Source organism: Heptranchias perlo, chromosome 28, assembly GCF_035084215.1.
Source record: "Heptranchias perlo isolate sHepPer1 chromosome 28, sHepPer1.hap1, whole genome shotgun sequence".
NCBI lineage: Eukaryota > Metazoa > Chordata > Chondrichthyes > Hexanchiformes > Hexanchidae > Heptranchias > Heptranchias perlo.
The window spans coordinates 29,391,229-29,415,520 of NC_090352.1; the positions used below are offsets into that span (position 1 = coordinate 29,391,229).

The 24,292-nt window shown below is 38.6% G+C and overlaps 1 protein-coding gene across 4 annotated transcripts in view; it reads right to left on the reverse strand.

The window, feature by feature from the left end:
- Positions 1-24,292, reverse strand: part of synrg (synergin, gamma) — a 101,684-nt gene that overhangs the window by 59,000 nt on the left and 18,392 nt on the right. For 2 of the 4 annotated variants that reach the window (XM_068008294.1, XM_068008293.1), the window contains exons 7-15: positions 22,157-22,417; positions 21,536-21,775; positions 19,809-19,886; positions 17,694-17,890; positions 16,640-16,894; positions 14,208-14,347; positions 11,158-11,273; positions 9,418-9,480; positions 5,653-6,645 (exon numbers count right to left, since the gene is read on the reverse strand). In XM_068008294.1, coding sequence (XP_067864395.1) covers positions 5,653-6,645; positions 9,418-9,480; positions 11,158-11,273; positions 14,208-14,347; positions 16,640-16,894; positions 17,694-17,890; positions 19,809-19,886; positions 21,536-21,775; positions 22,157-22,417 — 2,343 coding nt within the window. The remainder of the gene's footprint in view (positions 1-5,652; positions 6,646-9,417; positions 9,481-11,157; positions 11,274-14,207; positions 14,348-16,639; positions 16,895-17,693; positions 17,891-19,808; positions 19,887-21,535; positions 21,776-22,156; positions 22,418-24,292) is intronic. The other 2 variants (XM_068008296.1, XM_068008295.1) reach the window with 1 other exon arrangement.

A 24,292-nucleotide genomic window follows, 5' to 3' on the forward strand; every position in this document is an offset into this window, starting at 1 on the left:
CTGGCCTATATGCGACTCCAGTCCTACACCAACGTGGTTGACACTTAACAATTTAACAACTTTTAACAACAAATAATAAAGAATGCCACATGATCATTCTGAAGGTGCCCAGCAAGCCACTCAGTTATATCACCACCTTCTCAGGGCAACTAGGGATGGGCAATAAACACCGGCCTTACCAGCGTAGCCCACATCCCGCAAATGAATGAAGAACAGAATTTAAGCCAGTGGTGAAAGAATGAGATCTGGGTGTTCTAGCGCACCAGTCTCTAAAGGTTCATAACCAATTCTGTGAAGCTATAGCTAAAGCAAGCAAGGTTCTAGGTTGTATTCACAGGGCAATGCACTATAAAACCTGTTTCTGGCTAGGGCGGAGATCATCTCGTACAAGAGGTCCTTTGATATAAATTAGGGTCTATGTGATGATCTGGAACAGTTTCAATCGCCTAAAAGGGTCGGAGAGGAATTTTCCAGGGTTTTTTCCCCTAATTGGCCTGAGTTTTTAATCTAGTTTTTCGCCTCTCCCCAGAGATTGGTGGGGTATGTCTGTATTGTGATACAGTAGGCATCACAACTATATGGGACATGCTACATGGACCAGTGGGTCTTTTGTCTGTCACTTTTCACATGTTCGTAGAATAAGCGAACACACAGATTAACATTTACAATGAATCTTAAAACTATTTCATAATGCTCCTCATAATGTAAAAAATAATAAAGAATGCCAACGATACCTTTTAGCTGGCTGAATTCACTTTTCTGACTAGTAATTCTCTGAAATTAGTTGGCACTAAACTAAAGTATGAAGTTCTTACCTTCCCTGTCTGACTTTCATTTCATATTTCTGCTGACCGTGTGTTGTTTCTTAGTTGGACAGGAAGTCAAATGCTTGACCTATGGTCCTCCCCTAACTCTGTCCAGAGGCTGGCCAATTGAGCTGCCAATTAAACTTGCCACCGTCCTCCTAAATATGGGCTCCTGTCAGCTAACCTCCACTAAGCTCACATGAATGGGACCATCCCAACCTATTATGTGTGAATGTTATTGTAATGTCTTAATGAACATCCTCTGTTTCAAGCTGATGTGGCATGTAGGAATCATCATTCCGGACAAACACTTACTTCATCTGAATCTAATGCACATTCCCAAATTTGTGTGTTGTGGATTTAACCTCTTGTGAGCGGGATTTGTCTTAAGACCATCATCCTAATATGAACTGGGTTAAATAGTCAAAAATCCCAAATGTGGCACATTGTAAAACTGATTTTTCGCATTCAGATTAACCCAAAAAGCTTGCCGCTACACACAACAGGCAATCTGTAATATTTTAAAATTTTAAACAGGCGCTACCTATAATGTTTCAAAACTCTATGAAGATAAATGGAAACCTCAATACACCAACTGAGAGCAGTTTTACTCATTATCGATAACTATTATTATTTCATTAATCAAAAACATATAACAACAGTTGAAGATTTAACGTAAATAAATCTCGGTTTGCCGAGATTTTAAATTACAAACATATGCCTCAGAATTTTTAAAATTCATTCTTGGGGTGTGAGCATCGCTGGTAAAGCCGATATTTATTGCCCATCCTTAGTTGCCCTGGCTTGATACGACTGAGTGGCTTGCTCGGCCACTTCAGAGAGCAGTTAACATCAACCACGTTAATGTGGGATTTGAGTCACAAATAGGCCAGACTGGGTAAGAACGAGAGGTTTTCTTCCTCAAAGGATTATAATAAACACATTTTTGCCGATATAATCAAAATATTCCCGCTTTCCATTCTCCCCCGTCACTGCACCGTACTAGTCCTTTAACTCAGTGAAGCATTCAAATAGTTTTCTTGATCTATTGTTGTTTATCATTATTTTAATGACAACTTACAATATGACAGCAGCAATTATGCTGCAGGGGTTGGAACACGATGTATGTAATAGAGAATTGCAGTTTCCAACAACTGCCATTAGCGTACAATATCAGTTCTCTTATTTTATTACAGGAACCTTCTAATGCACTATGAGTAAGTAATGAAGAGAAAACTCTATGGGGACTCATGTTCTACTCCTGCAATCTTTGGCTTTTAAAGGATGGCATTTCCTTTAATCCACCTAAAGTTATTTAACCTGCTCATCTGCTCTTTTCTGCCATAGTGATGACCTTCACTGTGAACTTTGACACGTCACCCAGGTTTCTCAAAATATAATTAAAAGGCCGCACAGCTATTGACAACTGTTGATTGGAAAAAACACACACATGCTGCTTTATAGGTCCAAACAAATTATTCAATATGAGGTGTATATGCATGTGTGAGTACGAAGAGAGAGAAAATACAAGAGAGAGAGAAGAAAAGAAAATGTGGGTGGACAAGATAGATGCCATAGTTAGTAAATTTTGCTGTAAGCAAAATACACGGCATAACAATTATAAACAAATGACTGAGCAAATTATACCACCAGCTGGGCTAAACATGTGAAAAGTACAGAATATGAGAAATAAAGACTTTTTGAATAAACCTCAATACCCAATCTCCAACATAAAAATTGGCAATTTTTTTCAAACTGCAATAAGCACTGTGCCAGGCAAACACAGCATTAGAGCTGTTACAAAGCACAGAGGAACTCCCATACGAGAGCTCACACTAGTACATTGCATCCAACAAAAGGATATGAATTTAAACACCATTTTAAATGTGGCCACTACATAATAGTATAGAGATTTTATTCCCTTGTGTTTATCATAGTGTGAAAATGTAACACCTGTAATTCTATTTTCCGTACTCTCTCCTAGTCTCAAATATAATTTTCAGAAACTGGTTGTTTAAATCTCATAAGAAATGCATTCCATTGTAATCTCTACACATAAAGTTAGCTCCATTCATTGAAAAGTGATGAGAAGCTCCATTTTAACATTATCTCAGGCTACAGGATCTTGTCTCCAAGCTTCTTTGGTCATTAAATCACACATTTACTTACAGTTTCTGAACAACAAATTATTTGGAGGTGGTGTGTAGTTAAGGTTTGTATAATAAAACCAAATGTTTACATTTTGACCAACATGTTAATACATTTTAAATAAAAGCACCTTCTCATGCAAAAAAAGCTAACATTGCTCCTAAGCAAATATTGGTGAAACAAGTGGCGTTTTGTTGTAAGATGGTATTAGGTGGAGGTGTAATCGAACTGCCACCACTCAATGATGAAAGGTTAGTGCATTACCTGTGACTGCAATACAGATGAGTTATCTTAGCGAGGCACTTTTGGAGTTGCCAACAATGTGTAGAAGATAAATCATCCCACAGTAGCTAGCCTTTGTTTCACTATTCAAAAACACATCAAAGAACGCCCTGGCTCTGTCTATCAAAGTTGGTCACCGGAACCACTTTTCGGCCAGAGATCAGTTTTTCCAATGCCAGAAGGAGAAACTGTCACTCTAAGCTTCTCTTGCACATCTCCTAGCACCAGTCTACCAATAGCTCTGGAGGAGTTCTGAAATGTCATCTCCAGCCCATCTTCTCATTCAATGCAGGTACATGCCAATTTTAAAAAGGAATTTAATTTTTTTTAAAAACACATACCATTATAGAAAGAAAGAAAGGAACATGCATTTGGAATAGCACCTTTCATGCCCTCAGAGTATTTCAAAGCACTTCACAACCAATTAATTATTTTTGAAGTATAGTCACTGTTGTTTTGTAGGCATTAAGCAATGAGATAAATGACCAATTGTTAACGTTGCATTTACTATCCCATCTACATTCAAACATCAGTTTCTTTTGAACTTTTCACTCACTGCAAAGTGGTGTACAATCTACGACAATGAATACATACTCAATACATTCAATTTTACCAGATGCACTGACACCAGCCCTCTGCCTAAAAATCCATTTGACTACAGCCAGAGCTCCAATTCAGATCTCTGCAAAGCACTTTAAAAGTAAAGAAAATTTTTCAAATTAACAGTGCTACCTTACCATTTCTACTCTATGGATATCCTAAGCTAGTTAGGACAGTTTCACATATGGACTTTAATTCTGCAGTTGCACACTTTCATCACACTTAATATCTTGTATATTTTAACTGTTGATGTGTTCTTGCGAATTCAAAAGGTTGAGGAACTCTCAATACATTGTACTTATCAATTCAGTACTCTCCCAACTATTCTTAGTTCCACAGTGAAAAGCCTTCACTTTGCATCCTGAAAGAAAGCCCTTGTGCTTGCCAATGGCATTAAGATACACTGTAACAGTACTGCTCCCATACTGCATTAAGAGATCAGCAGACGAGTGTATCCGCACTGTGAGCAGTTCATTTGAAGTATTAGTCTTAGTTTAGTGAAGCAGTGCTAATTTCGGGCCCTCTATCCCACTTTCTAAAATATCATATATAAATCTACCTGCTAATATATTAATATGCAGCAACATTATCGCCACTTATCATATTTAGTCTGGTATATCAGTGTTGTATGGATGGCATAGTAAACAGGCTCTATTTTAAACAACAACCGAGTTATTTAAAAATTGGTACATTATTTGTTCCATAATATGATGCTGGTTGACAAGCAAATATATAGAAAGGGAAGAAGAAAAATATTATGGTCTCTCTCTCTCTCTGGCTCAGTTTTCAAGAAGACTGATTTTATACATGTTTGCTAAACCAGTCAGTAGATCTGGAAACTTCTCCCCAACACCAATCAGTTCTTTCATCATCCTTCTTCGCATTCATTTTTGTCCAGTGGATTATTTACATGTTACTGGCACATTCATTCCCATTGTCCAGTCTGTTTTACCATCAGTCGAACACACTGTGTTTAACTATATCTGTCCTTAGCAGGGCCAAACTCAAGTTATGCCCAGACAATAACAACTAGAATTAAGCCAAAGTTCTTTATCCCAGCCAACATTTTGAAACTAGCTTTAAATGGCTTTCTCGAAATATAAACAACAAAGCTGGCCTTCAATAATGGTGTCCTTTCACAATAATTAAAACAGTTATTTGCAACTTTGTAAGAAAATTGCAGTTAAAACTAGGCACCATATTAAGGCACCGTGTTCCTTTCAGTACAAGCAATAGCTATTGAATATGGTTGCTCACAAAACAATAAATTGGAAACAGAAATTTGTAATGCTGGTCTTACTTAAAATAAGTAAACTAACACAATGGTGTCCAACCTGACTACAATTGTCGCTCTCTATGGGATTGTCTCAAGTGTTCATTGAAAATGGTTGACCTGAATACGTGGGTGCCTGCTCAGAAAAAAGCGAGCACCATTTGGGGCATTCCATTGATTCCAAGTACTGAACGAACAATTGTTACACTCTAAGTGGAAATAATATTGACAGTAACTATGCTGGCTCAACCATGGTAACTGGTGGCAATATAGTGGGCATAGGTACCCCAACAATTGAAGTAGCCTGGCGATAGCTCTAAACCAAGGGTATTCACTGGATTTCTCCATTATGGTTAAAAACTGAACATAATTATGTCCACTGAAGAACGGTGGCACTCAAAACAATTCCCAACAGCCATGATTATAAAGAATGGAGCGCTACATATATAAATGGTAAATCATTGGTGCGGCATTATAGAAAGGTAACTGCAGTATGCAGATGATTTGGCTGCATTTACCAGATCAATCGAACCATTTCCTCACCTGTAACAGGAGGCGGCTGACCAATGACAGGTGGTAAATCCAACGAGCTGTCAGACAACACATGCTTCAGATCACCACCAACCTCAGCTGACTTCATGTCAAACTGACCAGATAAGGCATCTTCTGAGTCCTCTTTCCCAATACTGCTCCCACCAATAGAAGGAAGGTCCAAAGATTTCACAGAGGCAGAGTCCTCTTTTGCCTGTTTAAAAGCAGAGAGTTTATCTACGAAAGCTTTGTCCGAGGTGCTGAATGCAAGGGGCAACTTGGTAATTGGAAAGTCATCATCATTCTTTCCTTGGGAAAGGGAGGTATTGTCTTTTTGTTCCTCAAAGCCCATCACAGTCCCTTCCTCAGATAACTGTTTAAAAACATCATACTTGTCTACAGTAGAGGTTGGAGGCTGTTGTCCACCTTCTGCTATGCCAAGTGAGGCATCAAAAGATGCTGCGAAGTGATCATCCTTCTCCTGCCTGAAAACATTATATTTAGCATTTGACTTTTGTTCAGAGGATCCAGAGGTGCTGGCGCTGCCAAAAGCTATAAAATCTGCAAATTCATCCTGACCCCATCCCCCACCCGACGAAGTACTGGCTGCTATGCCAAAAAGGTTGAAGTCCCCGAAGTCATCAGTTCCACCAGCAGTCTTGCTACTGGCTGAGGAAAAAGTACCAGATGATAGTGACGATGACAATGATGAGGCAACACATACAGATGATGGAATGGATGATGTCACAGAAACTGGTGGAAATGACACAGATTTGTTCTCTCCAGTAGAACTGACAGAGGTAAAAAGGTCCGTGAGATTGAAAGTGTCTTTAGGCTGCGTTACAGGTTGCTGTTGTGGCTGCTGAAGAAATGGCACAGAAGGAAAGGCTGTTGTGAATGTCTTTGCTTGCTCTGAAGAGTCTACTGGTGAAATGCTGTCTGCAGTTTTGAAGTCTGTGAATCCATCATCATTCCCTGGTGTCTTGAATTCTGCAAAGCCCTCCCCTGCAAACATACATCTTTTCAGTGACAAAATACCAGCAGTTAAGAATGGAATTCTATGTTTCACTTTTCACAGCACACAAACACAAAGCATTTTCAAGTTAGTAACTAAGACCAAAGCACCAACCCATACCAAGCATGCACTGCCGAGTAAAACCCTACATAGAACATACCACCATCTAATTTCTCATTGTAGGGAAGAGGGATGATCAGCGAACCAAATTTAAATACCCAACTGACCCAAATTAGGGCCATTATGTAAATCTGGAAAAAAGAAAGTGAGAATTTTAACCCAGCTTCGATGGGTAAATGGTCTGGATATTTCCCACAGCACATGTGTGGCAGCATTCTGCTAGTTTCTATCCAGTCCACACACAAGTGATGGCACATTGTCCGGTTCTGCTCACACAGCACTATTTTGGCAAATCATTTTTGAATTTACTTTTCTCTTTTTAAAGAAAAAGTTCTGTTATTTATTCTGTTTGTATTTTTCATTCTACTATCTGGAAATATTGAAATATAACCCCTTCAAAAAGCCTTTCGGAGGGGTTGAAAAAGGAGGAAGAGCATTGCCTGCTAATTTACAATATTGTATTTGAGAGCAAATATCATCTTTCTTGGCCCAGTCAATGCACTTTCAATCTCTCCCACTTTTCCTTCCCCAACACTTATGCTGACAGTTCAAAGAGCATCTCCCAGCTCCAACTTCCTAATTCTGTGAGTTGGTGATTTTTTTTTAAACCACCATTTATATTTTGTATGAAGTAACATGGGAGACCACATTAAGAGCTGGAAGAGACAATAAAAAGCAAAAAATAACATTCTCCCCCTCCTTCTTTTCACCAATTTCCCTTCTAAAAGGTACCGACTCCTTGCTGGGGTACAGTTCCATGAGCGACTGACACCGTTCAGTACGTGACCACAGTGACCATATTTCATTTGTGAACCTTAAAAGTGAGTGTCAGCAGACTATTCGACCAAGTGGAGCACCAGTGTTAACAGTATTCATCCATCATTCAAATGTGCATTTCCAGCATGGATCAATGTATAGCAAATACTGACTGATTTTGCTCTCCCTAACTGTGTGACACCAAGGTCAAATGTAGCCCCCTTGTGTCAACGTGGCTGACATTCACTAATTCAGCACAGGTCAAAAATCGAACCTGTGACTCTGGTTTCTTTGGCTCAACGATTCACTGGACATGCTGCTGAGGTATCAGGGAAGCTGCAACCACACACTTTCAATGGCCAATCACCCTGCCAAAATGTGACTAATCTATAAAAAATTGGGATGAGAAACAGTAGAGTTTTAAAGGAGCAAATCTTCAGGATCACATTTTTGCTAATTCACAGTGCAATTATTATACCTGGCAGTGATTCTTTGGGCCCATACCATGGTGATTACAATTTTAAATTTTAAAATTACTCTATGGTATTTTCGCAAAGGTCAAGTTATCCTCTGCGTGATGAAATGAAAAATATAATTAATGGAAATACCACAACCCAGGTCTATTTCACTTAAATGGTTTAAATTCTAGCTCCTGTTCAAAAAAAAATAGAATCATCACTGTTCTTGCCTTTCTTGTCTCAATAGGGTAATCATTTTCTATTTTAAGCAGTTTGTATGATCATCGTGCACTATCACAAATTTTTACCTGGGCCCATAAAGTATATGTTTCTTCTCTCCTCCCCAAATGTACCCACCATATTTCCCCAATTGAGAAAGGTAGACAGGTGGGTGACCTGTCCCCAGGCTTTTGACAGTGCAACTCGCAAGCTAAATTAAAGAGATACAGAACAGCAATTCAGCAAGGCTCACCCTTGGATTTTCTTTTCCTTTCTGTATGGGAGCACCTCTACTCTGCTCTTTTTCCCCTATTCCCTCCCAAATAGCGTGGTTAATACAGGGAATGCACTAACCGAACAACAGTGAGCAGGAACCATCATTCCATTCTCTGGTGTAGGGTGTTGGAATACGGATGTAGTGTTTCATCCTACTCTCAACCTTTTTTTTAAAAAAGGTGCAAATATCCATGTTTAAAACAAAGGTGAAAAGCAGAAAACAAAACACTACTAAATATTTAAATACTTTAGTTTTTACAAACTATCTTACAATTATTTTAGCTGCAAAAAGACAATTAAAAATATTTAAAATACAAACAGATCTGCCCAATCAACGGTACATCTAGGCAATAATAGTGCACTGTACCAGTTCTTACACTTTATTTTCACTTGTATGAAGACCGTTACCTCTTTTCAGCAGTGAATTGCAAGAATTCATCAGAAAACACCAGGGGATAGTGGAGGGGGGGGGGGGGGGGGGAAAGAGGAGAGAAAGTCCAAGATGAGCATTTTTATTGTTCAAAGTAATGTCCCATTCTATAATCAAAAAGTATACTGTCAGACGAAGCATCCTTGGTATGTGTTTTTTTTTAAATCAGGTTTTTCCCTGGAGATCCACCAGGGAATCTGTTTGCTGCACCAACGACAGGGAGTGCCCTGAATCATCTCCATTGAATGCAAATGGTGGTCACAACTTTGGGCAGACTTAAAAGCAGATTTGGAGCTGAGTGACCTCGGGATAGCATGCTACTGACAGGATTTGTAGAGTAACCAGCAAGTCTACTTTGTTAAATACATGATCATTTCTAGCAATTTACACTCAGCTAGTTCTTTGGGATAAACTATGCCTTTCACATGAGGAATCAAAGTTCTCTATTGGCCTTGGCTTTTGTATGCATCAGTGGCTATACACACCGCTCAATATCCACTCACCTGATGATTTATTCTCTGCACTCTGGCCAAGTTCCCGAAAAACACTGTATTTGTCGCCAAAATCTAAAAAAAAATTTCAAACTGAGTCATAAAGTATTCAAATAACATTATCTTCCTCACCTTATTTCATTAATAATAATGTGCTGAAACAAGAATCCAGTGCCAATATTTTCCTTAGTTAAGTACTACAGAGTCACAATAATTTAAGCGTCAGTTTCTGATGTGGCGTTAATCTGAAAATTTCACCCTTTCCCCATCTCAGCCTAAAATTAATTGAATATTTTGAGTATTTAATTTCTGTTACCCCTTATAATGTAATTTCCTATATCCTGCCAGCCACGCTACAGAACTGCAACAGATAACTGACCATGTTATTTTGGGACTGATGGTAAATTACAAACACAAGGGCTGAATACACGAGGATTCTTTTTGCCAACTGAATTGGTGCTATAATTTTTAAAACACTTGCTAGATGTTTGCACAGGGAAACGTCCAAAATCCGGTGGTGGTGTCTTGGGAACTCTTATGTGTTGCACAATTATGTCACGGAGGCAGCTCACATTGGTACATGCAAATGATGACACTAGGTGCCTGAAATGGTAAGATTGTCCGTTTTCCAGTCCTAACATCTGTCCACTTAAGGAACACAAATGCATAAACAAAAACAAAAAAAAAAAAATTGAAACACGCGTTAAGGCACTACAGATGTCTCCTTATTGGAGCGGGGTCGAGGAATATTGGGTGTCAGCCTTGGCTCAGAAGCTGCACTTTTGCCTCTGAGTCAGAGGGTCATGGGTTCAAGTCATGCACGTGAGATTTGAGCACATAATCTACACTGACACATCAGAGCAGTACTGAGGGAATGCTGCACTGTCGGAGATGCTGTCTTTCAGATGAGACATTAAATCGAGGTCCCATCTGCCCTCAGATGGACGTAAAAAATCCAATGAAACGATTCGAAGAATTGCAGGGGAGTTCTCTTGATGTCTTGGCTAATATTTATCCCTCAATCAACATCACCAAAAACAGATTATCTGGTCATTTATGTCACTGCTGTTTGTGGGACCTTGCTGTACACATATTGGCTGCCACATTTCTCTTACACCTTACAACAGTGGCTGCACTTCAAAAAAAAAGGACTTTGTTGACTGTGAAGTGGTTGGGGACATCATGAGGTCGTGAAAGGTGCTTTCCTTTTCTTTCTTATTGGAAAAGTATCTTCACCAGGCAGCTCTCATGTGCATTCTGATAACTGGCCAGTGGTTTGGGATCAGCAGTGACCTGGAGCACTGGATAATGTATGAAGTGTAAGCAAGAGGAGCATGGAGAGAAAACAGGGCAACATCCTCTCAAAAATAAATATGAAATCCAGTAATATAACCTGTTTAGTATGTGGAAGGAAAAAGAAAAGTCAAAAAAATATAATATTTTTGGTTCAGCCTTTTATTGGCATTTCCTGACAGGCCACTTCTTTAGTTTGAAATTTGAGTCTGGAAGTGATTAGCAAATACTGTCACACTTATAAATGCACATTTCTGTTTTTATTTGAAGAAATTTGATGCAGGTCCTAATCCTATTGACACATACAGGAATTTAAAAATGCTAACAACTGGACAGGTGCTGCCTTGCACAAACATATATTCATCAGTCATTTGGAAAGAAGAATTCCATTCATTAAATTTTTTAAATGGTCAACTTTGGAACAAAATGTAGACATTGCCAGAAGACAGTCCACTGTACCTGCAAACGATGAACTTTCTGAAGGCTTGTCCTCTGTCAAGTCTTTAAAGACTGCATATTTGTCCACTGAAGAACATGCTGAGGTTCCAGAAATTGGAGTCAGTAATGTATGTGCACTGAAAGAGAAAGAATCCAATTACTCAAAAATCACTGTTCATATATGCATGTCTAAAAAACTGCAGGTAAGTAGTTTTTCCTGCAGTTATAATCACAGGTACTCATAAGGGTAACTCTCCAGTTAAGGCCAAGTGTCTTTTTAAATGCTGCAAAACATTACAACATGCCCCCTTCACTTGTACAAACAAACTTTGCACCCCAGAAAACCACATTTATTTTACTGTCCTTTGAAGGACAAGGACTGTCAGAGGCAAGGAGCTAAAGGAAAATACAAGTCTCTACATAAATGACTCCTCAGCAGAAAGAAAAAAAAAATCAATGGCAGAAAGTGGTCATGTCAGAATGTGAGGAACACCACCTTAAAAACCTCAGTGGCTTTGCACAGCCAGGGTGTGGCTCACACTTTGTGCTATCAGTGTACAGTGGTGTGTTCTTTTGCCCATAATTACCCATTGTGGTAAACTGTCAAAACTATTGTCTCACAATTAATGGGCTTCTAGTCATTTATGATCACTTGTTTCAGTACAAGGTAGCACAGACCGCACAACTGACAGTATGCGTTAAACATTATGAAAAATATCCTCTCAAAAGGAATAAAGGAAGATATTCCATTCTGAATTGACTCAATTGTTATAAACTGCAATGACAATTTTGGGGGACTGTGACTCAGTAATTTGGATTGCATATTCTAATCAGGCAATCCGATTATCACATAGATATTTGCAGGTTAAGTTGCTGCGGAAAGAACTACAAAGCTGCCTGAGCTCCAACATTTGTTAATTTGAAGTGTTAAACGTACAAAACTTTAATCACTAAGAAATTTGGGTACATTAATGATCGTAGAACACTTTGTACATTGCATTTTAATAAAGCTGTAATAACCTTCCCCTCATTGATAAGAATATCTGCTGATCATTTATGACTCCATTCTGATTCTATAGAATTTTTGAAAGTTTTGGTTTTTAAATGAAAAATGACGACTATTATCCCTGTAGCTCATTTTACGCTGCAGTATTAAAACCTCAATTTAGGCAGCATTGTGACTTTGTTAGACATGTATTTTGTATTTGTGAATCAGGTACTTAACCGCAATAAAAAAAAATTTCAAAAACAAGAGAAACCTGCATTAGGGTTGGGGTTAGGGTAGCACAATACACTGCTCTCCACCAATTTGCTGCCACTCATTTCCAGAGCTGTGATTATTTTCACTAAGGCTTTTCTTCGCACCATATATTAGTCCACATAGGTTCTCAACATGCAATTTTCAACATAGGTGGAAATGGGATTGCTACCATTGCCTTCAGTTTCTCTTCCACCCTGCTCTGACTAAAGATGTTTGGGTGAGAGGCATCAATTGAAATCCCGTCCCTAGCACGAATCACCACCATTAGGAGAGGCAGAGAGAAAATTGGGAGGGGGGGCGTGGGGGGAAGAGGGGGACGCAGGGAAGAAAGCAGTGTACAAAAGGAGCAGGTTTCAGGAACTCCAATTACATAGGCCCCGATATTTATGGGGAGGCAGGGAGGGAGCGGAGGAGGGTCGTAGCTGCCGGGAAACTCGGAAATGCGGGTAACCCGGAGGTTCTGCCAAATTTAACAGCAGAACCGCATTTAAATTTTTTGTCTCCGTTTCCCAGCGGCAGCCAGCCAGATTGAGGGCAACAATCTTGGTACACCAATTAAATCACTTACACAGTGCAGACTAAATGTTGAGATACCGGGATCAGAAAAACTACACAAGTTTAGCAAGAAAAACCATTCTGCAGGTTCAACTGGATGACAAGCTAATGGCAGAAACAACTTTCGGTTTTACGGCACAGACTGTGAGGCTGAGCTTTACAGCAAAATTATTCATGTGTGACCACTAATAGGCTTTGCTCCACTGCTCAGTCAACTTTTTTCCTTCCAAATTGAACTTTGCATGGGAGGAAAATAAAATTTAAATAAAATCAATAAAATTTAGTCGCAAATTAGATCTGCATCCCTAGCAATAACTAAGATATTAAATATCATTTGTATGAGTGTGGGGCAGGGTTTCATTGCTCAGCTAGCTATCCCACCTTGTACGTGTGTTGGGATAATGAAAGGTATATATTTTTGTTCAGCAGTCAGCAACTGCTGTAGGCACAGATATATCAGCACAGCCAAAATTTCACTCGCTTGTTGCTTTTTGAGCCAACAGGAATCATTTTGTATTTTACCTGAAACAGTAATCATGACTATTTCAATCCTAAATTTATACCCCATTCGATCAAACAGGCATCAAGTAAAGGGTATTCGTTTCATTGTGAAATCCATTGGCTCAATGCTAAAATGTAATTCTCAATTTCAGTTTTAAGTTATTGGAGTGAAAATATCACCAGCCCAAACACAAGAGATCAGTAAACTGGTCAACTTAAGACTATGGCATACATTTTGATGAGTATTAATATTAGCAAATACTGCTCTGTAGAGCTCTCCTTTTACCAATACATTTCATTATATTTAGATCTAGGATTCTAAAACCAGGGCACCATTCAGACCCCCTTATGTAATTTTTAAGGAGTCAAAGTGGAGATGAAATCATAGGAATCTTACAACACCAGGTTATAGTCCAACTGTTTTATTTGAAAATCACAAGCTTTCGGAGGCTTTCTCCTTCGTCAGGTGAGCGAGTGTCCCCAGTCCATCACCGGCATCTCCACATCACGAGATGAAATCAGTGTAGGGATGGTGTCCTGCCCCATATCTTTTTAGCAAGCCTCGTCGATAAAGCTGTTACTTCTAAGTGCACTGCTGACATCCAGAATCATTTACTACACCCACCTTTCATTTTTATTACACTGGTAGGCTGTCTGGTTTGCCCAGTTCTTATTCTTCCTATACTGGGAATCTGGTATATCGATTGGCGAGATCTAACTGTGCAGATAACTATTGCATGCTGATAATTCAAACCTGATTGCTGTCTGGGAGCTCGGTGCCTTCGATAAGGTTCCAGAGGCTTCACCCTTGAACCCCTTGAATGAATCCTCAGCTGTGTTAGGCTTAGGAGCCTCCTGAAAATCCTGGAAATCATCATCATCAGATTTTGCAGTCTGGATAAAGGGAAGGTTTAAGTTTTTTTAAACCTTGGAATTGCTGTTCAAACAGTCACTGCTATTATATTGTATTGCACACCTTTTATGCAGATCATGAACTATATTTACTACACATATACTGCCCATATTTTCACACTAACTATCATCCCACATATCTGCTTTAGCTAAAAAACAAAATATAAAGTAACTTGCAAAGTGTTTATGTGCAGCATCATTGTGAATTAGATAATTTAGTCTTCACGAGGTTTCTTGTTTTCACTAAAAGTCAAGATTGCAGAGAATAGAGAGGCTGCAGTACTGACATCCAAGAAGATAATCTTAGCATAGCATAAAACTACTGTGTGCTTAGAAATAACAAGAAACACTAGTGACACACAGGTTTGTCAGTATCTGCAAAAAAAAAGTTAGCACTTGTTCTGCTCTGCCTTTTTTCTTTTCAGATGCTGACGCATTTTATGCTCTTATTCCCGGCGTTTTCTGATTTTATTTCAGCATTTGTTGCTTTTTTTTCTTTTTAGGGCTGATTCCCTGATTGGAATGAAAACCAGGGCCTGCAATTTGCCAAATCAGCACTCCATGGATGATGGTCCTCGCCAAGAAAGCCCAATCAGGGAATCGACACTTTCATCTTCACTTTGTGTCATGACAAGTTAGATATTTGATTTAAATAAAAGACACGAACATATCGAACAAACAGTCATTCAGGTTCTTCAGCTAGCATGGGTCACTCGCCTGTAAGTTTTCTTGATTGATAGGTCTCTGTTTATTTTTGTGGGAAAGCCTGACAATTCCCGTTAACTAACATTTACTAACATTAGTTTTCATGAGAAGCTAGCTTTTAATAGGCCTTCCTAGTAAAATAAATATCTAGTGTCTATTGGAAAATGAATTCATTATACAGCTAACTTTTAAACAAAAATGTTAACACTTGAGAATTTTGATTTCTTTATTCTCTAACTTTGCACACACAACACTTTTTATTAAATAGAAGATCATTTCTCACAGCGATAATCTTACAATTGTTATTTCTCCAGCTTGAGTATCATTCTACTCCAAAAAAAATCAGAGCACGTAGATTGTTAATGCAGCTCAAAAAATTAAAATAAAGCTGGAAAATACAAGGAAAATTAAAATTGTAATATAAAATAAAACATACACTGATGGGGAGAGGAGACAGGAAAATCAACCAGGGGCCCCAGCTCCTGATCACTGTCCTCTAATGGAAAATGTATGTGTGTGTGGACACAGGGCAAGGGCAGGATTGGGTTCAGTCATGAAGCACAACCCAGGAGCAAATAGCTCACCATCTGGACTCACAAAGGAAAATGGTCACTTGGATAAGGTACTGGATGGCTGCCAGTGCCTGTAGAACTGTACACCAGCATGAGGCCATTAACTTCAGGATAGGATGTACTTCCAACATGTTGACATGAAAATTGTTGACGTGAAAATTGTTGACTGGAATATAGTTTGTCAGCCACTTTTAAGAAGTTACCAATAAGCTTTCAGAGTCAGTAATGTATCTTGCATAGCATCATGCATTAGAAGATAATACATGAGTCCATTTGATATATTCTAAGGAGTAAATAAGGAATCGGCACCGAGGAAGCATGGAGAAAAAATCTTTTCAATATTCACACAGACAATGGCTGAAAGGCTGTTTCTCATTTCTACCTTCTCTTGTTCGCCATTAAAATATTGCACGTTCCCCTTTCTGCCCCTATTTTTGTAGGTTGCCTTGCACAACCCATCCCCTCCCCCCCCCCTCCCCTCCCCTCCCCTCCCAAGCCAAGCAAGCAGCTAACCTGCTCCTGGGCCTTTGCGAACAATGTGTCACGGTGACCAATAGAAATCCAGGACAATATCCCTGGTCGATTTCCCGAGACATCTTTCCTTGTTACAAGATGTATCCTATCATTTTGGAACCAATTTTTTAAAAATCTTGGGGATTTTTTTCTGAGTCAGCTGAGTGACTGCTAGTCAAAGTTTTTAAAATTCTATTCTCATTTCTATTTGTTAATTCTGGTGACCGATTGGGTTGCAGAGGTGATTCTTCTCCTGTTGAGAATGCTCAGTGCAGGCAAGATGTCCTGCTGTATATTTGTAGTTAAGACCGTGGTAACAGGTCACAGGTGACAATCTCAGTACTATTTTTGGTTTTGTTTAATAATTTATTATACTTCCATAACTATCTCTCAATATCAGAATTACTGCTGGTTTTGGTTAATAGTTTATTGTACTTCCTTAACTAAAAATGGCTGCATTAGAATAATACTCATAGTTAGTTACCTGGCTGACAGGGAAAGACGCCACAAAACCACTGGAAACTTGGGTTGTGCTGCCACCCGCTGGTACAGGAAGATTCATTCCCACCACAGACTGGCCTGTATGAACGGACATAGATACAGTCGCACCAGTTGGCACTGATATCATAGGTTGCTGTGGAACTGAAGTAGGCAAAGTCATCGGGGTCCCACTTAATGTAGGAATAGGAGCAGATGGAAACTGGTTGAGATTTTCAAGATTCAGTGCAGGAATGCCTCTCTGAAAAACAAAGAGCATTGACTAGTACAATGTAAAACTAAAATCACAACAGACACATTATACAGATTTTTCCATAATATTCCAGCATAAAGTTGCACTACCCGATAATCAACCCAGACCTCCGAAGTTTCCAGTTACATTCAGTTGCTTACCGAAGACAATATTTTAAGTATCTAAAGGGCACTATGCCCTTTATTTACAACAGTATTGTCAATCATGACGACAATCCTGTGTTGACAATAATTCCTTTGTTAATTATTCACTATCATGAATAAGTACTGCAAAGCTATTTCTGATGATTGATAGTACTACAATGTTTCATTTTCAAAGGAAGACTAGTGATCTCAGATAACAAAAAAGTTACATGTTAATGATAAAGTTTAGGTACCATCAAAAGTTGAGATCCATGAAAGGTCGGGGGTGGGGGGGGGGGGGGGGTGGAGGGGAGAAGAAATAAAACCATATCCATGATTTTCATAATGCGTGTATTCAAAAATATAAATTATCTTTGAACAATTTCAACCTAATAATCTGATCCAAGATGCTAAGGATCAGTTATGAGCAGCTCAAGCTACATCTGAACTCCTCAATCATATTACTAGCTCAGTCACTCCCAGGTATCTAATATTCTCTCTACTAAATTTGAAATGAAAATGGAAATGCATTCAGCAATCATCTGTACATCTTAAATCCATATATTCTTAAATAAGCTGGTAATTTGAGAATTATAAAAAAAAGTAATCCAAATTATTGCAGGTAAATTAATTGATTAAAAAAATTAACAACAATCTTATAATACCTGTGACATAGCTATCATAGCCAATACAGTGTAGAGTTCCTCTTTTGTAAGTTTGCCTGGTGTTGCTCGATTGGCAAAAGCCCATATCTGACCCAGCGTCTCTCTTGGTAATCCCGACGACAGAAGAATTGGGTAGAGTTTTGCTGTATCAATGCCCGCTGGGGTAAGAGTGGCTTCAAGAACTTTTTTGTAGAGTTCTGTTGGAACATTTCGTAAAATTTGCAAGTCAAGAATGCATTTGAACCCTAATGAACACTGGTTTCTCATGACATGCTGCTCTGCGCTATATTGTGAGATCAGGTAATCCATCCCCAAACCCGCAACCAAGTGCTCAGTTATAGAAACATAGAAAATAGGAGCAGGAGTAGGCCATTCGGCCCTTCAAGCCTGTGCCGTCATTCAATATGATCATGGCTGATCCTCTATCTCAATACCATATTCCTGGTCTCTCCCCGTACCCCTCGATGCCTTTTGTGTTTAGAAATCTATCTTGCTCCTTCTAAAATATATTCAGTGACATGGCCTCCACAGCCTTCTGTGGTAGAGAATTCTACAGGTTCACCACCCTCTGAGTGAAGAAATTTCTTCTCACCTTAGTCCTAAATGTCCCATCCCGTACCCTGAGAATGTGACCCCTCGTTCTAGACACCCCCCAGCCAGGGGAAACATCCTCCCTGCATCCAGTCTGTCTAGCCGTGTCAGAATTTTATACGTTCAATGAGATCCCCTCTCGTTCTTCCAAACTCGAGTGAATACAGGCCGAGTCGACCCAATCTCTCCTCATACGACAATCCTGCCATCTCAGGAATCAGTCCGGTGAACCTTTGCTACACTCCTTCTAAGGCAAGTATATTCTTTCTTAGGTAAGGAGACGCACACAATACTCCAGGTGTGGTCTCACCAAGGCCCTGTATAACTGCAGTAAGACATCCTTGCTCCTGTACTCAAATCCTCTTGCAATGAAGGCCAACATACCATTTGCCTTCCTAACTGCTTGCTGCACCTGCATGTTTGCTTTCAGTGACTGGTGTACAAGGACACCCAGGTCCCTTTGTACATCAATATTTCCCAATCTATCACCATTTAAATAACACTCTGCCTTTCTGTTTTTCCTTCCTAAGTGGATAACTTCACATTTATCCACATTATACTGCATCTGCCATGTATTTGCCCACTCACTCAACATGTCCAAATTGCCTTGAACCCTCTTTGCATCCTCCTCACAACTCACAATCCCACCTAGTTTTGTGTTGTCAGCCAACTTGGAAATATTACATTTGGTTCCCTCATCCAAATCATTGATATATGTTATGACTAGCTGGGGCCCAAGTACTGATCCCTGCGGTACCCCACTAGTCACCGCCTGCCACCCCAAAAAAGACCCATTTATTCCTACTCTTTGTTTCCTGTCTGTTAACCAATTTTCAATCCATGCTAGTATATTACCCCTAATCCCATGTGCTTTAATATATCACTATATCACTGTATCATACTACGGCGGATGTAGAGAAAATGTTTCCATTTGTGGGGGAGTCCAAAACTAGAGGTCATAAACATAAATAGGGAATTCAGGAGAAACTTCTTTACCCAAAGGGTGGTAAGAATTTGGAACACACTACCAGAAGGACTGGTTGAGGTAAATAGCATAGATGCATTTAAGGGGAAACCAGATAAGCATGAGGGAAAAAGGGATAGAAGGATATGCTGATAGGGTTAGATGAAGTAGGGAGGGAGGAGGCTAGTGTGGAGCATAAACGCCGGCATAGACCAGTTGGGCCAAATGGCCTGTTTCTGTGCTGTAGTTTCGACGTAATGCGATACAATGAAGGAATAGTGGGGAACAGGAGAAGTTTACAAAAAAGGAAAAAAATCAGGAAAGTTAGAAAATGTATGAAGGGCTAAATTATAATTCGTTTAGGGGGAAACTACATTTCCCAGCACACACTGTAGCCAGCTGAATTGTTTAAATATGTAACGGTCATGAATGGAAACTGTAAGGTTAGATCACACGATTGACAGCGCTACAAAACCATGAAAAGTGAACTCCTTCAAAAATGACCCCATTAACCTTCACTTTCAACTAGGAGGTTTAAATAAACACAAAGCACATTATACCTGGGACAAGACTGTCATTGAAGAGCCAGGGCGGCAGCATGGGCTGAAGTGTGTCCTGTGTAGGGAACACTCCTACACCTAAGAAAGTAAAGTAAATGAACAATTACAATGGAAAATAAAATTACATACCATTGTGTAGAAGTCTTATCTCAGAACATACTTTTAGAATGAAAGCAGTAATGTGACATGTCCTCTCAACATGCTGAAATCCTATTCAGAATTTCTGAAAAATGTTCAAAGTGATTAGTTAAATGATAATGAAGGAGAAAAGTAGATATTTATCAGAGTTCCTTATTCTTGTTAAATCTGAGGTAGAGTGCAGCATTTTCCATTTATTAGTTTCTTTCCCCATTGGCTGATAAATTGAAAGTGTCAGGGCTTAACTGTGGAACATTTCAGGAAATAATTCAAGAGCAGTCTCCAATTTCCAATGAAATTCAGTCAGTCACTTTTTGCAATGGACCCTAGTGTTTTTTCTGAGGGTACATCCCCACACTTCTCATGTAATTTCTCTAATCTCCACGGGCCATACACAAACTAGAATCTGTTCCAAAACCTCCTCCAATTTCACTATGAACAGACCACGAGGAGGCACAAGAGTCAGCACAATTCCCTCAAAAGACTTAGAAATCCCAATCAATATGTGACAATGTTTCAATAATGAATAGGAAATTTATGCTTTAGCAAAGTTTCCTCTAAGCAATATTTGATTTATGTTGATGTGAAAGTACGTGAAATGTAGGGCTTAATACACATAAGATGAACACCAATTTGATAATCTCATTACTTTAAACATGAAGAGCGATATACTAAACAGTCTTGCCAGGGGTGTATTAAATTGTATGAAATGGGAAAAAGAATTATCTTTAATTTATCCGTATCATTTATTTAACTATCCCTTTAATCAATTGAGAAAAAGTGAACAAGTGAGACTTTTTTTTTTGAGAGGGGATGGAGCAAAAAGTACAGCAACAATCAAATACAAATCACACAAAGAAGTTTCTCCTGAAACCCTTTGGCATCTATAGCTTCCAGAAGCTGCACATATTTTATCTTAAAACATCTGCAAATTGATTCTATAAATTTTTGCTAAGAATTACAATCAAAAGACTTTGGGGCCAAAGAACAGAAATACAAAAAAATATAGAAAATAATTTAATTAAAAATCTTGGAATAAATCACAAATATTAATCGCAAAATTTTTAACTATAAAGAAATGCTACAGACATTCTTTCCTGGTGTCCAGCATATCAATACTCAACAAAATCAGTCACATGGATGCTCAATATGGAGACTTAATGGATGTTATTATCTTTATGATATTAGTGACTCAAAAGACAGTTGTTACAAGAGATATTTCTTTTCCTCTATCTGACTGGCGAGAGTATTTGCAAAGTCTAAACTTGAAGCGCAATGCATAACTCACACTTAATTCTTGTTATGTTGAACAATAGTGTTACAACAGGGAAACCTGTGTTCACACAAATCAGTGCAGCAGTACTCCTTGAATAAAGCTCAGTAAAAGTTGGAATAGCTTTGAGATGCAAGAGCCTGTCATTCTACACAAGTGAATTACAACAGATCACAAAGACAGTAAGTGATAGGAAAAGTTGATGAGAGGGAATGATAAAGGGTTAACAAAATTAGAAAATTAAAAGAAAAATGATATTTTTCCTGATTTTGCAGAATCCTGGTTATTAACGATTAAAAAAAACAAGGTTGCTCACCACTCTCTTTGGCAGGTGACTCTGGCTCTGGATCCTTTGGCATGTCTGCTGTGAAGACACCACCGAGGTTTTCAGTTTGGATGGCCCAGTTACAGGCCTTGGCACTGGGCTGAAACTGAGTCGAGACTGAGGCTTTAGACCCAATGCGAGCCAAGGGCTGAGACTGGTTAAATTTAATGTGCGCCTGCTTAGGCATGCTGAGATCACAGGAAGCAAACATTTTCTCCTCCAATGAAGGGCCTAAACAAACAGGAGGTGGAACAAGTGTTTCCTAGCTTAGTTTAGTGTACAACACAGAACTATGTTTCATTGAAGTTTCAGACTCCAAGATTACGCACCTTAATTCCTAAAGATGTGGTATCAATTAAATATGTATCTATATTTCTAAAAATTAATCGCTTTCCTTTTGCACAAAGAACCAAAAATCTAAAATAGTTCATTGTGAATGTTTTATCAGTTGAAAAAAATTAATAAACTAATTTGAAAATTAAAAATGCATCATGGTCAAACAATTTCAATGTTATGATTTTATTTACATAAACACTTCCTCCAATTTTTCAATTTGAGTGTTTTAAAAACACAAAGTTTGGAACAATTTAAAATAAGTTCTGTACTTGTTACCTTGGCTGTTTTTTGCTGAATGCCCTGCTGTAGCATACAATGAAGATGTAGCTGTGGGGTGGGCTGAAGCAACAGGCTGGGCCGGAGCTGCAGCCAGCTCAGACTCTAATGTGGGGTGGAAGGGTTGGAAAGGCTGGAAATTGGTGGGAGCCGCAGGTGCGGCAGATTCAGGCCCTTGAATAAAGTCACTGAATTCTTCATCATCAGGAAAGGCAGGGGATGGGGAAGGAGGGGCAGTTGATAGGGATGATTGGGAAGTATCTGTAAAAATGGATAAATCAAAATAAGGCAACACAGAAATCAAACAAACTAAAAGAATTAAAAATACAGGTACATGTAAGCAAATGAAAATTAATAAAAAGTTTCTCTAAACAAAAAAACAATTTGTCTACTTCTAAAATCGACAGAAAAACATAAAATATGACAGCCTTTTTCAAAACAATTAAGACGAAAAATTTACATATACAAGTAACTCTCCTCCTCCAACTCCCAGAAATAATTCCTCATATTTTTTATTCTATATGTAGGAAAATTGAAAACGAATGGAAAGGTTAGTAAAATGAAAGCATGAAGACCAGCGTAAAGATTGCCTATGCAGACAGCCATTTAGTGAAAAATGCAATACTGTACAAGTAACACTTCAAGAGACAGAAAGCAAAGCTTCACCAACTGCTGAGCTCAACAAATACAGACAATTCTACATTTGATGCTGAAGGAGAGAATGATAAAATACGCATTAGCAGCAACTGTAATCCTGTAGAAATATTTAATTTCCAAAATTTCAATTATATACTTTAAAATCCAATACTTTTAGGGATTAGTAAAGCAATCCTGATAAATCAGCAATTCTAAGGTTTAATTCAAAGACACTTCATACTGTTTTAAAGCCACATCAGTTTTCATTTGCTGGGCTTATGCTGACTTGAATATGTTTTATTACACAGGGGTAAGAAAGGTTCCAGTAATAAATGAAACAGCATAGTGTAAACCCTGTAAATTGGATATGTGCTAAAAAGGCTTGGTTTGCAAGTAACAAGTTATTTCCATAGTGCTAGAAGCAGCAACAAAATGCACTGGAGAAGGGGGAAAGAGAGAGAGACAGAGATGATTATTAGACATTGTGAAGAGATCAAACTTTTACCTGGACATTATTTTCTTCTGAACAAATTATGGAGCTACTTCTTTATTTTTGGTTTGTTTTACATTTCTTGAGTTTTTATGGTGAATGTAAAATCATTAATTCCTCTCCTGCCAGCCAGTATATATGAGAACCAATTAAACAAATTGAGTACATATTTGCTACATTAAAGTGTAGTGCAGCAGATCAAAATTAGAATTATGCAAATTAGCAACATGAACCACCATGCTGTCAGGCTATTCAAAATAATTCCTAGCAAAAAACTGCACAGCAGGTACATTATGAACACATTATCATTTAAAATTATAGTGTTGGTCTGGAAATAAAGCATGGTCTGGATGAAGATTACTGCAATAAAAATGCAAAACGACCTCTATGCAGCAACGGTTGGGGGAAAAACAATGACAAATTCAAAGACAAGAGAACATTTTTCAGTTATCTATCGTTTTTTCTTCCAGCCAGAAATCCTTAGAATTAAGAAAGTAGCTGATTACTGCTTCTCCTCAACTTGTCTGCTTCTCGTTTTATTGAAGTGTTGGTACAGCCAACCATACCTGTACCAGGTCAGGATTAATCTCCAAAGGCAGCAGGTTCGAATTGTAATTAAAGCTCCTCCCTCCCCAGAGTCATATGAAACATAGCCAAGATTGCAAGGAAGCCAAAGGGTTTGTGTAAACATGTTAGTATTCTTAACACATTGAAAAGCACAAATCATATTCCCTAGTGCCTTATTAAGGAACTCGGAGCCATGCTGTTAGATGCAGTCTTGCTGATAGAACAGATTAGATGTAGCCACAGCATGACAAAATAGTATGTTAGATTTTCACATTTATTAATAACCATATAACTGCAATCTTATGTTAAAAAAGTACCGTTCAATTAAATTCAGGAATTAATCCAACGTAGCAACACCATATGTTCATACAAAATATCTAGTATTGGAAGTTACAGCCATTTCAACAGTGCAAGACAATGGCATCGAGGGTAGACACCTTAGG